Genomic DNA, 18,696 nt, shown 5'->3' with positions numbered 1-18,696 from the left:
GCCCGCCCGTGAAAGCAAAGCTCCCCCTGAGTACCCGCGGTCCGTGTCGCGTTAGTTGCACCCACCCAGGGGTGGCACGGCCCGGCGTTCGGCCGTGCCCGGGCGCTCCGGGGCCGGGCTGCTACTCCAGGCAGTACGGTAGGCGCGGCCCGCCCCGCTCCGCCCCGCTCCGCCCCGTCCCGCCCCGCGCCGCTCGGGCCGGGCCGTGCGGCCACGTCCCCGCTCGGGCCGGGCTGTGGCGATGCGGCCGGCGGGACGCGGCCGTGCGGTGCTGCTGGCCCGGCCGTGCCGCGGTGCGCACCCGGCCATGCGGCCGTGCTGACCCGGCCATGCGGCGGCCCTGCAAGGTGGCGGCGGCCCTGCTGTGCCTGGCCGTGCTGCTGCTGCTCTATCTGCTGGCGGGCAGCGCGGCCCCGCCGCCCGCGCCCTCCGCGCCCGCCCGCCGCCCGCCGCGCCTCGGCCGGAGCCCCCCGAGGAGGAGCCCCGCGGGCGGCGGCAGCGCCAGCGCCAGGTAATGGGGGCGGCTCCGTGCCCCGGCCCCTGCCCTCGGGAATCCCCGGCCGCTGTGCCCGGGCACGGCCCCACGCGGGACCCGCGGGGCTCCTCGGCGGTGTCGCTTCGGTGCCGGTGCGTCGGGCACTTCTGTCTCCCAGGTGTTCTTCCCCCGCTAGCGATCGGCGTTGAAAGACCCTTTGCGAACTGCTGAGGTTCGCAAGTACAAACTTTCCCTGCGCGTTTCCCCTGGCAGCGTAGTTGCCAGAGGTGCCACGGAAGGTTTACCCCGTGCCCGAGCAGGGGGGTTCCCTCCTCTCCGGAGCAGGTTCTGAAATAGCGGCTTTTCCCTCGCTCCTGGCCTTGCCTGGGAGGCTGACGTGGGCACTGTGCTGCTGCTGTGGGCACCGAGGGGCTGCTGTCACCTCCGGAGAGCGCTCCCCGGGTTTGCCAGGGAAAAGGGAATGCGGCTCCTCATCGCCGTGTGCTGCCGCTGGGTTCCGAACTGGCAGGTTTTAAACTATCGAGCTTTTTGTTTTGAATGTTTTTTAGATGTAAATTAATTCAGCAGAGCTTTAAAGGTGCTTTAAATCGTGGTGTGGTGTGTTTCCTGTCCCAGCACCTTACAGACAGGGTATTTTTTAAAAAACTAATTAGTTGAGAAAGGGCAGCTTTCAGTGGGTGGAGGACTTGTTTTCCCCTTTGCATTCCAATTATATTATGGTCAGTGTGACCTCATATATCTAATTAACTTGGTATGTCTTTGTGTCTCTGATTCATGATTTCACAGAGATGTTCTGAATGAAAGACTATTCCCGTTTCTTGAGCTCTTACTCCTTAACTTATTAAAGCAGTTGGTTTCTCCCAGCATTGTTACCCCACTGAATGCAGGAGATGTTTTCTGGGGCTGAGAGTGGGCCACGGACAGAATTTAAATGCCGGTATTAAAGCAGGATTATTTCCACTAGCAACTGTACCTCCTGAAGTCATTTTTCTTTAAGGCATATCTCTGTGATTATCATGGAAATCAAGAAGAACACTGAAGGAGGGAGCCGGGAAAGTGTGGAACTGCCAGAGAGTGTAAACAACCATTCCACTTCAAAGCGCTTTTCAGTGGCATCTTCATGTTTCACAATTTGACATTATCTGATTTTTTGATTATTTGTTGACTTTGCAAGCCCTTTTTAGAAGGTCTGCAACACAACAGCAAAAAAAAAAAAAAAAAGAGGAATTTAGTATTCAAAGTGTGCATTTTCTTCAGAATTTTGTTTTTGGGGCTTGGTGGTTGTTTTTCCCTGTGTCATCCTGCACCATTGGCCCCAGCAGGAGTTTGTATAACTGAGAAGCCCAATTCTGTAGCTCCCCTTCAGCCATTTCCTGAAAGATTCTGTGTTATATTAGTTACTACTAAAATTTATTCAGGTGAAGGTATATTCATAAAAAAAGAATTTTTGTGGGGAGGGTGTGACATAAGTGGTTTGAAGTGGAGGTGATGCTTACCTTGTTGGAAAGGCATCAGGTGGTGGGATCTGCTGGGTTTAAAAAGCCTGATCCAAGCTAAACTGAAAGCACTCTGGGGGGTTTGAATTTGGATTGTAAGAAACAGGCCATGATTATAATTTTAATTCCTCCTTTTGAGCAAAGGAACGTTATTTTTTTATTTGATGCAAGAGATCCCGCTTTATCTAACTGATTCATTCAGGGTAATAACAAATCTGATTAGGACTGTAAGATCTTGTGAGGTGATCACAGTGTACGTGCTTGTATGAGACTGCAGAGTTGATTGACAGAGCTTGTATGTTAAACATTTAAATTCAGTTTTGTCAAAGTGGTTTGTCAGAGGATGCAGGATTTGGGCTCAGCTCAGAGACAAGGATGTAACTTAGGATTTGTGTTTGCTTCATGAGAATCAGCACCGTGCAGGGAAGATGAATTGTATTTTGACTGGGATTTGTACTACTGCTTTCTGTAGTCCCATAATATCAGAAGACATCAGGATTTAAGTTTTAAGCAGTGCAGAATTCTTTTAACAAAAGAAGCTATACAGAAAGCTTAATGTGGGCACATGTCATTAGTTGGCTGGTGCCTCACAAATGTTAGCAATGACATTCCTGCTTTGGTCATTAGATAATTTTGACAAATCTAGTTAAGTTTCTGGTTAGCTTTGAAAACTTGATTTTTTTGTGGTGGTTTTACTGCTCGTTCCTGTTGGAAGTAGCAAGTTCTATGCTTTCAGTAAGACTTTTTTATATAAAGAATTTTAAATACATGCCAAACCCATGTGTGCAAAGTATTAAAAAGAAGGAGGATCGTTTTACATTTGAAGTGCAGATGTGACCATGCTCTCTCTTAAACCAGCGTGGCAAGGCAGGGGAAGTGAACCTTCACCAGCACATTTAGTTCCCTGAAAGTAACTTTTCCAATGCAAAACATCCCTTGCATGGCAACCTGTCAAGATACTTTTTCTTTCTGTGCAGCCTGTGTGCACACAAATGCAAGTTTGGCTTGAGTTTGATAATAACATGCTGAAACCCCAAGTATTTCATACTTGTTTCATAAAGAGCCCACTTCATAAAAGGAGAGAGAAGCATCCATTCTGGTTTTGAGTGGCTTTTTCCCTTTCTCTGAGTGGTAGGAGAAGGTTGAAACTTTAACCACTTTTGAATTGACAGCAGCTCCAGTTGGTTTTGTGCAACTGCTGCGAAGTGAGAAAGGTTGATTTAAAAACGTTTGCATTTCAAAGTGTGCAAGAAAATGTGTTTCACATCATGGAGCTGTTGTTGGGATGTTGACTCAGAGGTGGCTGTCAGGGAAGGAGCCTGTTCAGTGAATCACCAGTTTTGATACAATGCCTAAATCTACCCTTGTTTGTGCTGCAAAAGTAAATGAGATCATAATGGGAAGAAGGTTTCAAACATCAACAGCTATATTGCATTTTGGAAGTGTCTGCATGCATTATCTTTCAGGAATAAATTTGAAGGCTTGAATAGATTAACAGGCTCTGAAATGAGGTGGGAATGCATTATTTTGAATGGATTTGGATTGATTTAGACAGGTTTTGGGCTAATTATGTTTGAGGCACTTTGGCTGTGACTAATAAGAAAATTAGATGTAATCTAAACTTTAAGACCTAGGAATGCACACTGTTGTGCTTGAGCACTCAGGCTGCTCCTGCTGTGTCAGTGCCTTTCTGCAGAAATTGTATTCAGTAAATAAGAGTGAGCAACTGGATGGGAGTTGTTCTGTATTGTTGGAAGGTTTTTGCTGTAAACATTTTATTGTGCTCCATCTTATCAAGTTCAGTCTTCAGCCACTCCATTGGGATGTGTTCTGCGAGTATTTTGTGGTGTTTTCTGGAGTGCTTAATCTTAGTTTGTGTATTTGTTCTTGTCAAACACGTTAAACTTTAGGGGCCAGGTCTCTGCATTGCTTTCAGTGTGCTTAGACATTTAATTTAGGTTATAAAATCCAGCTAGAGACTGTTCCTAACAGACAAGTTGATCTATAAAGGAATGAATGTAAATGTTAGGAAGAATTGGCTAATGATAATTGCATTACTCTGTGGATCTTTGGGCTTTTTGATGTCTTGGGAGTCTCTTGAGGTGGGAAATTTTTAGAGCTGTAACAGCAGTTTCCATTTTACAGGTGGGACAACTTGGCTGTGTCCTGCACATTTTTAAGGGATGTCCTTCCCTCCAGCTGTTCCTCCTGTCCTTTCCATTCTCCTTGCCCTGTATGGGGTTCCTGCATGAACAGGGAAGGGGAGCTGGGAGCTTCCTTGCCATGATCTGCTTGTTTGCCCTCCAGGCAGTTTGACTTTGCCTCTTCTACACCCACCTCTTCTCAGGCTTCTGGATAATTGTTATTTTTTAAAGCCTAAGTTAAAATTGCAGTCAAATGCATCCTGCTGTGGAGCTGTCTCCTATTGCAGCTCACCTTTGTTTTCTCTGTTCTCTAAGTTTCTTTATGCACTTAAAAGGAGATGCAAAATATTGTGTCCCAAAGTTCTTCTGTACCTCATTGATACTTTTCTCACTGATTGTTGCCCTCAGCGTCCCAGACTATGACTGATGTAGTTCAAATAGCTCCTTTTTCTGGGATGTTTATTCCAGTTCAGGCCGCTCCAGGCTCCTGAACCCCTGCAATGTTGGAAATTCCTCACCTCCAAGGCTCAGCTTTCTCCTCCAGCATGTCTATGTGTTGTTATCCCTACTCCCATGGGCTTTCCAGGCATTTTGCTTTCACCAGGCATTGCTTCTGCTGAGTCTGTCCTTTGGAAGTGTTGTCTGCACATGCTGGATTTTTCACTGCAAAACAGCTGCAGAGCTCACTGTGGCTAAAACTGCCCAGGAAAGCCGAGTGCTTTGGTGTGGGGTTTTGAAATGTTCCAATAAAAGTGCAGGGTTTAGTCCCTCTCCCAGTGAATTCCATTGCCAGAAACTACATCAAAGCAGCTCCCAGCCTGTACATGGCTTGATTTAGAGACTCAATTAAGGGGAAACATTTCACAGATGGAGAGAAGGGGGAAAAGGTGATCTGTATGAGCAGCTAATTATTCACTTCAATAATTCAGCAATTTTTACACTAATAGGTTGGAAAGTAAATTCCACTTCACATAGAGGAAATATTCCATTATTTATACACTGATGAAATTGGGGGTTAATTAGGACTAAAGCAGAAGATTTTAAACCCTTAATGAAATGTATTGCTTTGTACAGTCAGTGAAGTGTCAGTGCCTGGTGTTCCTTTACACAGAGGTGGGTTACTCTGAAGGGTAGAATGCTGCTGTTACACAGAGCAGCACTTCAGTGTCTGGAAAAAATAATAACAGCTTTAAACTGTCATTTTTCTCCTTATTTAGAACTTCTGTTTGTAGCATTAACTCCAGTGATTAATTGTGTGTGTGTAATTGTGTGTTCTGAGCAGGGCTGGGATTGATATGCTCTGTTCAGAGGTATGTCCAGAGCAGGCAGTGATCTATGATTTGCCTTTTGAACTCTCCAGGAATGATTACTGTGCCTGGGATTTGGTTGCTTGGTCAGCTCCATCCTGTGTGATGGAGGCTAAGTGTCATTTGTGTTGGAATGTGGAGACACCATGGTGCAGGCATTCCTGGAGGATGCAATTCTTACCTCCACACTAATCACAGAACCAAAAGACTGCTTTCAAAAGGTCTTCAACTCCCCAGGAGAACCTGATTTTTCTGGCTAGCAGAAACTTCATTGTGCCTCTTACTGTGTTCCCTATATCTGGATGAAATGTATTTAAAGCCCACACAGGTGGGTGCTAAGTGAAAATCCCACAGTTTGGCCCTTGGAATATAGTCTGATTCATCTGGGATATGTAACTATATTTGTTTTCAAAAATGTCTATTTTAGCAAAATCTCATGGATTCCATGGGGTGAAATGGAGAGCAGTCCTTTGAAACTGTGCCAGTGCCTTCAGGCCAGGATTAAGGCATGCATCTTTAATAGAAAATTAATTAACTGTTAGAACAATTTACATATGGATGCAGTGGGGTTTTTTTTAAAGTATGGATGTCTTCTTCCAATGTAGCCATTGTGGGCTTGGAAATGAAGTTGCTGGATGCAGTTGTGTGATCTGCATTGTGTTAGAAAGTTGGCTGGGTAGCTGTAACTCTGTTCTGGCTTTGTGGCCTCTGGGCTGGGGAAAGAGCTGTCATTTGCACAGAGCAAGGTGAAGGTGCTATGAAATTGGCTTCATCTCTGTCTGTAGTGCAGTGATTTTTGCAAACCCAGAAATGTAGGAATAACAGAAAATAGCCTTTTTCTTTACATTATAATTGTAACACTGTTGATCTGTATCATGGACAGAAATTACCATGCTATTTGCTTGTTCTGTAAATATCTAACCAAAAAAACCCCCCTGATCCCTTGCAAAATGATGAAGAAAAAAACCAACCCTGATGTCTGTTAATGAGGGATTCTCTTCATGTCTACCTCAGTAATTTTTGTGTGCCTATCCCTGAATTTTCAGGAAGCCTGGAGAGCAGAAACATCCAAAGGAGCCCCCATCCTTGCAGTGCATGCATCTGGCAGTGGTGGCATGTGGGGACCGGCTGGAGGAGACCCTGATCATGCTGAAATCAGCAGTTCTCTTCAGCAGCAGGAGGCTCTGCTTCCACATCTTTGCTGAGGATTCCCTTAAGCCTGAATTTGAGACAAAGGTGAGCTTCTTTGTCATTTGGTAAATAAATAAATAAATAATTAGCTATAAGTTTTAAATCTCTGAGAAAATTACATGAACATCAGCAAGTAGCAGCTGATCACGTTGCTTACTGTCCACACTTATAAATTCCTTATGCATGTGTTTTTTTACAAAAGCTCTATAATAAGGTGTAGTGTCTGATTTCCTCCCACCATGTCTTTCAGTTAAAGGAGTGGCCTTCCTCATATACAAAGAAGTTTGAGTCCAACATTTACCCAATAACCTTCTCAGTAGGAAATGCTCAGGAATGGAAAAAGTTATTCAAACCATGTGCTGCCCAGCGCCTGTTTCTTCCGGTAAGGCACCTGGATTTCTGAGTAGGTTGCTTCAGGAAAAGGTTAATTCCACGGAAAGGAAGCTTTGCTGGTATAATATTAAAACCATTTTCAGGCTGAAACATCTGCTGAAAGATAATTTTAGGCTGAACTTTAAGACACAGTAAAAAAAAAATAAAAACAACAGAGAAATCCAGCCTGGCTTTTTCCTGGCTAACAAAGGATGTGTGTTTCTGATTTGTCTCTGGTTCCATGAGCCTCTTGGGCTCTGCAGACTCTCCAGACTCCAGAGAAAATGTGAGAACTCTGTCAGGGCAGATATTTTGGGGTAGATGCTGTGTGCCTTTTGTAAATAACATTCTTTACAACGTGCCCTCTTTACCCACCATCTTCCTTTCCATATGTTAGCCCTTATACTGATGCTCCCAGCATTCCCTTTTCCTTGAGTTTTACTTCTTTTTTCCAAGACTGTCACAATTGCCCTTCAGGTAGTAATTCCAGTGTGTTTGAAGTTGGATTTCATGCGAGAGCTTGGTCTATCCTGGACTCTTCAAGTTCACTGAAAAGTTATATTATACTCAGTGTTGTAAACTTGGAGAGAAGGGAAGTGTTGATACCAGTTTTGCATACCAGAAGTTGAAAGAACGTTTGCATAAAGCAATTTCTGTGGAACTGAGAACATCTATCAAAAATACCTCGTGGGTTGCTGTTGATTGGGGTGACTCCAGTGAAGTGACAAGCTGTTCACATGATCCAGATTTCTTCATGGCTGTCTCAGGAGAAGTGGAGGGGGGACAAAGAAATCTTTTCCCTCTCAGATGGAAGCAATCAGAGACAGCTGCATGTCCAGATATGTAGCCTGTGAATACATATGTGAGAAAATATGTGCTGTCAGCAGTTCTGCTGATCTGCCATTTAGGGGTGGACTATCAACAGCACACAGGCCAGATGGGCTGGAAGTAACTCCAACTGCAGCAGGGATCCTCTCTCCCCTGAGTAAATATTTGTATCACCTGGAAGATGGTCCCTGAGTGTTAGCTTGTTCCATACAGTGTCAGGATGTCCTGGATCAACAGAAATCTCTGTTCTTCTGTCATTTTGGGGGACTAATCATAGGAATGACTTAATTTTCATTTCTCTCCACTGTTCTGATGACAGAAAGGGGTTATGCATTCATGCTGATTCCTTCATGCTGGGCAGTGCTTTTACTGATCCCTTTTTGTCACTCACACGTTGCTGAAGTTCTCCAGTAACTTCTTTTAAAGAATATTAGACTGTTGCTTGTTGTGTTAACAGAATGAGGGGGCAGCTGTAGATGTTTGTTTCTCTAGGGGCAGTTGCAAAATGCTGTGTGTGGTCAGGCTGAGGTTTATGGCTTTGTGTAGGAGGGGCTGTGCAAGAGGGGTTGCAGCTGACACGGAGTTGATGTGGGTACAATAAACAAGCTGTCATCAGAGTTGAGGTGGCAAATGTCCTGGGGGACCCTCAAGGTTTGGTGCTCGAGTTCACGGGCAGGCACAACCTTAGGCTGTTTCTGGGTAATTCCAGCCATTATTTTCGTTTTCTATGTTGGATAACTGGGTTCTGATATCCCACTTGAACTGTCAGCACACAGTGGGAGCAGAGCATTCCAACTGTTCACTAGTTCGCTGTTTAGAGAACTAGTTTGACTTTTATTTTTAATAAATGCCAGCAGAATATCAGTTTGGGTTTTTTTCATCCTTCTCTGTACTGAGCACTTTTCCCTGCAGCAGCATGAAATGTGCCTGGATTTCGGGAGGAGCCCAGGAGAGCAGTAGTTATCAGCTGCTTAGCTCTCAGTTGTGCAAATTGTCTTGCTCCTGATAATGCTAAACCCGAGTGGAATGCGAGTCTTTGATTCACAAGTGCCTTTCCTGCCAAAGAAATCTCCTCTGCAGCACCACCAGCAGGCGTGTGAAAGTGGACAGGAGGGTCTGAGGAATGTGTTCAGGGAAAATGGGGTAAGAACCTTTCAGTGCTTTTACCCCGCGGTGGAAGCAGAGCTGTGGGATGTGAGCCTGCACTTTGCAGTACTGAGCTGTTCTGTCCTGGGCACAGGTTGAAGTGCACATTCCCAGCTTGTTGACTCTAGCCAGGATGCTAAAATATTCAGGAAGACTGTACAGCATCCTGCATTTTTCAGAGTCATTCTGAGACATCTGATCACATTTGCCACTTTGATGCAGGGGACGTTGATGGAGCCTCTGTGTAATCTCACAAGAGAATCTCTTGCTGCACTCTGCTGCAGCAAAACCACCCAGGGCATTTGTAGAGACTCAGGGAGGAAGATGTGTAAATCTTTTTGTAAGCACAGAGTGAAACTTCAGCATTAAACTAGGAGTCACTGGGAACTGGTTTGTACTCCTGCCACGGGTGTTAAGACAGCAGGTGAGGAACATCCTCTGCTCCCAGGGATGTTGGTCCCTCAGGGCTGGCTGCAGCTGTCTCTGTGCTGCTCTTCTGGAGCTACCAAAACAATCAGCTAAAGTATCCTGAAATGCCTAGGGGATTTTTGGATGACTTTTGGATGAACATTTAGAGCCCTTCTCAAAACACTTAATCTATTTAAGAGCTTTTAAGATAGCTTAGCAATATCCCTGTGTTACAGCTTTCCTCTTGAGGGATGCTCAAGTATCCAGCCCAGGGGGAATAGATGCCAGGGCCTTACCTAAACAAAAGTCTCTGCTGTAACTTGAGTTAATCTCTTACTACAATGAGGTTTAGTAACTCAACTTTGTGGCACTGTTACTCTAGCATTAAGCTTAGTGATTTGTCCCTACTTTTGGATAAAGCTGTGCTAAGCTGCCACATGAGCCCTCACAAACCCTTAGGTAGCCCAGCTTCACAGTGCACCAGTGTGTGTTTACTCAGGAGTGTGTTATTCTTTGCCAACCTTGCTAACACAGGGAGAATCTATGGAGACAGAAGTTGTGAAATCAAATTACAGATAATTGAGTATTTAAGTGAAGTGCCAGGCTAAATATAGCCAGTTCTATGCAGAACTTTTTGACAGATTTACTAAGAATACTCTATATAGCTGAAAAAAAAAATCACACTTTTAAGATGTTAAGTGCCTGCAGAGCAAGGGGAAGACAAGCAGAGCAAGCCGTGTTTCTGGCCATCCCTTTCCAAAATTCCAGGCTGCCAGGTGTGTCTGCATGGTTTGTATGACCTCCATGAGCTCCTCCAGACACAGCCTGGCAAAGCTCCTGTTCCAGGTCTCTGTGTGTCACTTCTAACCTGCACTGAAGTTCCTGCTCAGTGGGGAACTCCTACAGCTGCAGTGGGTGAAATTAAATCCCCCCTGCCCAAGGCACAGCCAGGAGAGATGTGAGCAATTCAAACTGACATCTGCAGCTTTTAGAGGAGTCTTAATGCTCAACATGTGAAAGTGGGAAGGGCTTAAAGGAGGTAGCACAGCTCTTTTTTTAGCCACTTGGGTGTCATTGCAGGGCAACACCTTGGACACAGGAGAGGAAGAATCTTTGAACCAGCAGGAAGGAGAGCAGGTGAATCCTGAGAGGAGGAATGCAAGGTGGGGTCAGGTGCTGGTAGGCACTGCACAAAGAACTCCAATACCTGCTTGAATCTGTGGGAAAATTATAACAGTCCATGGACTTCCACAGATTTAGATTTATTTGTGTCTTGAAAGCTGCTGAAAGAATGTTTTTCTGCTGGAAGAAGCAATGGCCAGGCTGTCACTTATACTTGGGAAGGATGAGGAGAGTCTGTAGGTACCAAGTTCCCCCTGAACTGTTGTCAGTTTTTCCTGCTCGAAAATGCCTCAATTTGCCTTTTGACCAAGGCCCCCTTAGACAGAAATCTTAAATGGTCTGCAGTGTGCTGTGGATTCACAGGCTAAGTCTGCTCTGCTTGTCTTCCAGTGTTACCTCCTGTCTCAGACTAAATTTGGGGATGGTTTTTCTTTTTTTAATGCATTTGCATTTGATGTGACTTGATATAGCAGGTCCCTATGAATCAGGGCTCCTAGGTGCTGCAGAATAATTAATAGACAATACCCAGGATATCCCTAAACTGAAAACCTTTCTTCCTTGCAGACTGTCTTCTATTGATTTATTCTTACAGTACCTGTCTTTTTTATTGGTTTGGTTTTTTAATACTGGACTTGAGGATACTTAACATCTGCAAATATTTGCTCTGAGCTCTTAGTGTATTACTGTACAATTTTTGTCACTTACTTACAGATACCTCTGTGTGATGGTTTGTGAGGGTTTTGTGGGAACATGCTGTATTTCTATAATCTTCCATCCAGCAGAGATCTGGACTGTGTTGAATGTGTTTACTTAGAGTTTGTTGTAAGCCTAACTTTTGTTTAAAATGCAGAGACAGTTCCTTCTCCTGCCTGCCCTATTCTGTAGGAAGAACATGTAGTTATCCTGTCAGAAATACAGGTCAGGGATTTGTTAAACTTGACTAAATGTCAGTCTGAATCCCAGTGTGTTGAGTCAGGTGAAAAATCTCATTTAAGTCTTTACTCAGGCATTTGGCATCTTAGTGGATTCCTGTTGAGCATGCTTAGAGGTGATATTTTTCACCCACTTTTTTACCCATCAATCCTAATGTTGTTCACTCTTATTTCACAGGTAATCCTCAGTCAAAATACATTAGAATTTATGTAAAACCCAATTTCCTTGATAGAATTTCTTTTCACCTGCATAAATAAGAGAGTTTGTCATTAATGTCATTGCAGTTGGATGAGAGAGTGATTGTTGTTTTCCACATGGTGAAAATCCAAAGCCTTTTGGGTTTGCTTTTCACAGAAAGAGAGAGAAATAAATAGGGGTTTTGGCTGGACCAAAGTAAGAAAATTTCAGTACTTAAGGAAATTTTGGACAGTTTTAGCAAATAACGAAGAAGAGCAATGAAAATGCATTTGGGACTGGTGGTCAACTGTAGGTAATGATCTTTATTACTTTAGAAAGACTTGAAGCACCAGGTCATTGTCCCACCATGGATATTAATGAAGGAGCGTGTAAGGATTTGGGCAGCCACAAGGGGGAACATGGTCAGCAGGAACTGCTGAAACATCCTGGCTCTAATCTGCAGTTACACCCTTCTGCCCTGACCAACTTTACTGTGGTGATTCCTCATACAGAATCTGGTAACAGAGCTCAGAATACGACCTGGTGTATTTTAATGTGACATTTCTGTTTAACAACCAAATTTTGGGATGCACATATGTTGGTGATCAATGGGGTTGTCTTAATTAATGTGAAACAGTTGTATATATTAATTATATATGAAGGTAAATTTAAATATTCTGGTCTCCTGGGTTACCTGGCTTAGCCTTTCTGCCACTGGAGTTCTTGAAAATAGCTCTGTAAATACATTTTATTTACATGTAATTTCTGAACAGGTACTAAGTAGTCCTTGCAGGTATTTTTGGGAGCTCAGTGAATTGCTGCTTCAGAACCTCAGTGCTCTGGTAGCTGCTTTATTGTGCAGTTAAAAAAAACCCCACAGCAAACAATAAGCCAATAATCTGATAACTGTTGTTCCTCTGTGTAGTTACATTTAGCTGATAAATCAATGACCTCTTCCAAACGATCAGTTTAAAGGAAAAGTCCCTTTTGCCAATAACCTTTGTGTTTGCCGCCTCTCTGGTTTGTTTCCCAAAGGTGATTTTAAAGGATGTGGATTCGCTGCTTTACGTGGACACTGACGTGCTGTTCCTGAGGCCCATCGATGACATCTGGCACCTGCTGAGGGAGTTCAACTCCACCCAGCTGGCTGCCATGGCCCCCGAGCACGAGATGCCCAAGATTGGCTGGTACAGCCGCTTCGCCCGGCACCCCTACTACGGCAGCACCGGCCTCAACTCGGGCGTGATGCTGATGAACCTGACGCGCATCCGCAGCGCGCGCTTCAAGGTGAGAGACATGCAGCTCTTGCACAAACTCGGGGTTGCTGTGCTTTTGCTGCAGCTGTGTCGTGCCAAAGTAGAATGCAGTGTGGAGATTGGTTACCCAAAGCGATGGTGTTTTGTTTCCTGGGCCTATCCTGTGTGTGTGTTGGGACTGTCGGGTGACAGTCACAAGTTGCTGGGCAGTGGTGTGCAGAGTCGAGTGCTTGGCAGATTCAGTTTAGATGTAATGTAATATAATATAGAATAATATCGTATAATAAAGTCATTAATTAGCCTTCTGATATCAATGGAGTCCTCCTCATCATTCCTCTCCTTGGTCAGGGCATTCCCTGCAAATACTGCATGTTTTCACATCTTGGAAAGCTCAGTGTAAAATTACATGATGTTCGTAATACAAAGAATCGGAGAAATATGGAATATGTATAATTGGATACTAAAAGCTGTTGTGAACATGATTATTAAAATAAATGAAACTTCCTCAAGGCTGCAGCTGAAGCGGTCTGGTAGCAGCGTTAAAAATGGCTTCCCCAACTTCTTACATTTCCCCGAAAAGATACATGAAAGAATAAACTCACAGATCTTCAGTAGCTGTATTGTTTTTAAAATTGAAAAGCTTGATGTGAATATCCAGAGAAATTGGTGATTTCTGCATCTGTTGTGAATAGACTTTTGCATCCTGCTGCAGGTAAGTGACTCTGTGAACTGGTGTAAGTGAGAAGGGAGCGTTTTCATGACAGATCTGTGTTGTTGAGCACATATTCTGTAATCACTAAAACTTTGCTTACCCCAAGGGGTTTCTCAGACAATGCCAGGGGTTTCCCACATTGTTACTGGAACAGCTGGAGGAAAAAACCCCAAGCTTTGCTCTTACTACCATAATTCCCAGGGAGGATGATCTTTAGTGTGTCATTTTCCTTGCTTTTATACCTTGGTTTTCACCTTGTCCCTGCATTTTCCACTTTTTCACTTTTTTCCCCTCCTGTTACTTGGAATAGGAAGATTGTGAATAGCAGGAGCTGACATCAGAGCTGGGCCCAGGAGACTTTGTTTTCCTGTTGAGATAAACAGTGAGTTCTGCTCTTACAGCCCTGTCCAGGTCCAACATTTCCTGGCTGTTTTTCAGTTTTGGATGTCCAACATCACTTAGCAAAGCTTAGAGATTTGTGTGTGCCCACTCTGGGTCAGATACCACAGCACTGATCATGATTTTAACCCCTTGCTTCTGTTCTCCTGCCCTGCAGAACAGCTTGATACCCGGTGGCTTGACTTGGGAGGAAATGTTATATCCATTGTACCAAAAGTACAAAAATTACATCACGTGGGGAGACCAGGATCTGCTAAATATAATTTTTTACTTTAACCCAGGTAAGGAATGATTCTTGGAGTCTTCATTATCTGTGTCAGGGAAATATCTTGAGCTTGATTTTTTTAACTGCTATTCGTTATTTAGAATATGCATAAATCCTCTGGTATGGAGTTACTGTGTAACTGCATCCTCAGAGGATTTATAACCTATGAAAATATTTCTGACATTGCTGCAGGTAATGGGGCTTGGACTTAGTTCTATTGAATATATAAATCTGTTTTCTGGAGATGTGAGAAAATCATGAGGTGTAAAATTAGTGATGAAGTGAAGGGGTGAAGTTCATGTTGTGTGTGTCCTCCAGGGTGTAGCTTCAAAAATGTTTTTGTTTCAGATATTTATCTGAATGTGAAAGTGCCAAACTTTCTGCAAAGCTAAACCCACTTTTTCTGAAATTCAGCTGACTTGTGATAATTATGCAAATAAGTAACAAAGCTAATATAGACAGAAGGTGGACACAGCCATTGGAATATCTCACCTAAAGCAGCTTCCAGCCTCTGAGCTGAGTGACCTGGCCTCAGCAGGCACCAGATGATGTCATGGATGTCCTGCTGGTGAGAAATGCAGGGATTTAAACACTGGAGCATAGCACACACTTCCCAGAGAAGCTGAGAACCTCATTCTGTGCTTCTGAATGGATGCTGAGTATCCATCCCTACTGCTTCTCCTGGTTTCCTATGTGACCTTATCACCTTAACTTATCTTAAGAATAAACCAAGTTTGGAATTATCTTTATTTATTCTGCTCCCATTTCTTTTTCTCTGAGGAGCCACAGGGTAGGTAATTGGATATACCCAAATCCAGGCAAACTGCTGGAGTGAGGAGAAGCAAAGCAAAAGGCAAACATCTGTTTACTGCAGACAGATGTCAAACATCAATGTCCCATAGATTACCCCCAGTCCTAGGGAAAAATATAGTGGGAATTAGTTTCCAAAAAGAAACAAATGTTATGGGAGCATAGTCTCCTGGAGAACGAAAAGTATGGAGCCGGATTAGTTGTGAAGTCAGACACTGAAGTGTGCAGGAAAAAACAAAGACTGCAAAAAAACTTCAATATTGTGTTGAGAGTTCTCTATCAAAGCTACATGTGGAGACTCTTCTGCACCACAGTCTGTCCTTTCCTCAGAACTGGTAAAGAATTTTTTATGAATTGTGTCACACCAGACTGCTCAAGAAAAGAAAATGAAAGAACTGTGTACCATTAGCACAGAAAACTGGACTTTCTGGGGTTTTCAGCTCTGTGTTGTTGAGGCTGGCTGGGGAGGGGAATTGGCCAAGACTGCTGCAGTTGCCTTTTTATGGATGTGAGTTAAAACCACAGAGAGCTCTGTTCCCTGGGCCTGAGGAGCTGCTTCCTTTGCCCATCTCCAAAGACTGCTCTCCCTTTCTGGAGAACTCTGCTGGAGAGGCCTTAAGGGAGGAAAAGGTCAGAAAGTTTTTCTTCTGCTTTTCAAGAACCACACGAGACCAGCTGCAGGCTTCCAGGGAAGCTGGGAAAGGCCAAGGGAAGAATTCAATCTTCAGTGCTTCTGCCATGCCCTGCTGGCACCAGCCATCATTCATTGTTCCCCAGGGCCAAGGCAGAAAGGTTGCAGGGACTGGAGTGATTTATGACAAGCAGATTGCAAGCACTGTGTGCGTGGAGTTTAAAAAAAATCACCAGGAGAAAGGGAGTTATGAGCTCTTTTGAGAAATTAGGCTCATCTCTAAATAACCTAGACCTGTGAAATTAATGGATGATGATTCTTTGGAGGGCTGTGGATAAAATACACCAGCCCTTATACTCTGCTGTGTAACAAATTGTCAGGGCCTCTGTGACAGCTTCAGCAGCAAACCCTGGATATACTTTGTAAGTTGTCCCTTGCTGGCTTAGGAGGAGTCTGGATTTTTCATGGCCCCACTGCTGTGTGTGCTTCCCCAGTCGCTCCTGTCACTCCAGAGACTCCTTGCTATGGAGGGGGTGCTGGACACTGCCACCTGCTGTGTGCTCTCCGGTTTGGTTCTTCACTTCAGCTTTCTGAAGGGCTCCCTTGGGTTGTGTTCAGTCCCAGATTTCGTGTTGTCCTGTTTGTTCAGTGTCACTGTCATATTTTCTGGAAAATCCCCTTTGCCCAGGATTTTTCTCCTGGGAAGCTGAGAAGCCTCAGAGAAGAATGAAAACAGTATTACTCATTTTCCTCTCCTGTTTGGCTGCTTTGGTCTGGAGATTGTTTATCCAACAGGTGGTTGTTTCATTGGTTTCATGTGAATTGTTTTGACTTAATGACCATTCACCATCCACCTGTGTCAGGACTCTGGAAGCAGTCATGAGTTTTCATTATCATTCTTTGTAACCTTCTGGATGTATCCTTTCTCTATTCTTTAGGATAGTTTCTGTATAATATAATGTAATTATATATTAATATAAATATAAGTATAATATAAGAGAAATATAAGTATAAATATAATATAAGAGAAATATAATATATTATATATTATATAATATATAATGTATTTTATATACAATACATATTATATTACATTACATTATATAGTATATTATATATAGTACAATATAAATATGATATAGTATAAATATAATATAATATTAATTTAATATAATATAATAATAAATTAGCTTTCTAAGACCATGGAGTCAGATTCTCAATTCCTCCTTCGTCCTGGGGACCCAGCAAATAGCACAGTTCAGGACCAGCAGCTGGGGAGTGGAGTCCCCCGTGAGGGAAGGAGGTGTCTCTGGTGGGGCTACTTGCAAAAGATGTGACCGAGCATTCCCCGATGATGGGTGCCAGGCTGGTTTAATTTGCTGTAACTCTTGTCTGCCGTGTCTCCTCTCTTTCCCTGTGCCCTGCTGGCGTGGGCAGAGTGTCTGTACGTGTTCCCCTGCCAGTGGAACTACCGGCCTGACCACTGCATGTACGGCAGCAACTGCAAGGGGGCGGAGGAGGAGGGCGTCTCCATCCTGCACGGCAACAGAGGCGTCTACCACGACGACAAGCAGCCCACCTTCAAGGCCCTCTACGAGGTGATCCGGGATGTAAGTGCTGCATCCTCAGAGCCACTCCCTGTGCCCCAGGGTGGGTTCACTCACGTTGCTCTGCCAGCCATCAGGATGGGTAGTTGTGTTTGGGTAAAACCCACCAGACACAAATGAATATGGTTGTTCTGGCTTCTCATGCAGTTGAGGTGGTTTCAACATTTCTTTGTTGTATTATAGTAATCAAAAAGGCTGATCAGTTGCTTTTCTGTAGTACTGAAGATAGAAAAAGCTGGAGTGGAGTTTCTCATGCTGGGGCTGCAGCTCTGGTCCATAAATTCCCGGGAAAGCTTGTCCTCCCTGAGCACCTCAGGCCTCCAGGCACATAGAGAGCAGAAGCTTGTCCATAGGCACGGCTGGGATGTTGTGTGTGTACAGCTCTGCTTGCCAAAACTCCTGTTTCCTTACAGAATCCTTACATGAATAAAATTCCTGTCACTGCACACTCTCAGGCAGGCAGGATGTGAAGTGATGGGGTTGGTGACACTCAGCAGGTGAAAACTAAAAATTCTTTTTTGCTTCTTTTCCTTAGTTTCCATTTGAAGACAATCTCTTCCAGTCCTTGTACTACCCTCTGCAGTCGAGGTTTCTGGATACAGTGCACACTTTATGTGGGAGAATTCCACAAGTATTTTTGAAGCAAATTGAGAAAACAATGAAGAAGGTGTATGAAAATCGTGTCATTGTGTACTTGGGGGCTAACCACAAATACTAACTGTAGCTCTCTTACACAGAAGTTATAAGTCTTGTACTCCATTTCATGAAGGATATAAATGAAGAATATGAATTCTTTTACTGAAACTCAGAATTAAAATATTTCTTTTTCCAATTTTCTAATTAGTCTTGAAATTACAAAAAGCAGAAAATCCTAGAAGCCTACTGAGATTGTTGCTGGGAACAGCAGGAGAATCCTTTCTTTGTGGAATACAGTTGTGGCCTGCCACCCCGGTCCCTTACAGTTTAAGAATGTATTCTCTGGCTTGGCAATGTGAATTGCACGAGGCACAGTCCAAGACTATTGTCAGTGAAGAGTACAAACCCAGGTGCTGTTGATCCATCCTCTTTAAGTGCTATTCCCTGCACAGTGAAGGCAGTATTCCACTGCCACACAGTTTTCCATCCCTGCCTTGGGGGATGGCCAGTGCTGCCCCTGACTCCCCTCTCCTGCATGGAAATGTATTTCTGCCTGAAAGTTCCATTTCTGGGATCACAGCACCACAGAATTCTAGAGTGGTTTGGGCTGGAAGGGACCATCAGGGATATCTTGTTCCACACCCTGCCATGGTGACAGGGACACCTTCCACTAGACCAGGTTACTCCAGCCCTGTCCAACCTGGCCTTGGACACTTCCAGGGATGGGGAAGTTGAGAGCTTTATGCTGGGATCAAAATGA

The 18,696-nt window shown here is 44.1% G+C and overlaps 1 protein-coding gene across 1 annotated transcript; it reads left to right on the top strand.

Moving 5' to 3' along the window:
* The first annotated feature begins 329 nt into the window (after positions 1-329).
* On the top strand, positions 330-18,132 carry GXYLT2 (glucoside xylosyltransferase 2). The gene is made up of 7 exons (XM_066557963.1): positions 330-511; positions 6,490-6,679; positions 6,885-7,016; positions 12,656-12,907; positions 14,145-14,268; positions 17,131-17,303; positions 17,836-18,132. The coding sequence occupies exons 1-7, from the start codon at positions 330-332 to the stop codon at positions 18,016-18,018; spliced, it is 1,236 nt and encodes a 411-aa protein (XP_066414060.1). The 3' UTR covers positions 18,019-18,132.
* Positions 18,133-18,696: the final 564 nt, after the last annotated feature.

Source organism: Molothrus aeneus, chromosome 12 (assembly GCF_037042795.1).
Source record: "Molothrus aeneus isolate 106 chromosome 12, BPBGC_Maene_1.0, whole genome shotgun sequence".
Lineage (NCBI taxonomy): Eukaryota > Metazoa > Chordata > Aves > Passeriformes > Icteridae > Molothrus > Molothrus aeneus.
Note: the sequence above shows the minus strand (reverse complement) of the source record. Positions and strands in the feature narration are given on the sequence as shown.

What these genes read in the sequence shown, in the direction of transcription:
- GXYLT2 (XM_066557963.1), top strand. Translation starts at nt 330, where the DNA reads ATGCGGCGGCCCTGCAAGGTGGCGGCGGCCCTGCTGTGCCTGGCCGTG. An exon ending in TCCGCAGCGCGCGCTTCAAG is followed by an intron (nt 12,908 to 14,144) that starts GTGAGAGACATG and finishes CCTGCCCTGCAG; the next exon opens with AACAGCTTGATACCCGGTGG. An exon ending in AATTTTTTACTTTAACCCAG is followed by an intron (nt 14,269 to 17,130) that starts GTAAGGAATGAT and finishes TGGCGTGGGCAG; the next exon opens with AGTGTCTGTACGTGTTCCCC.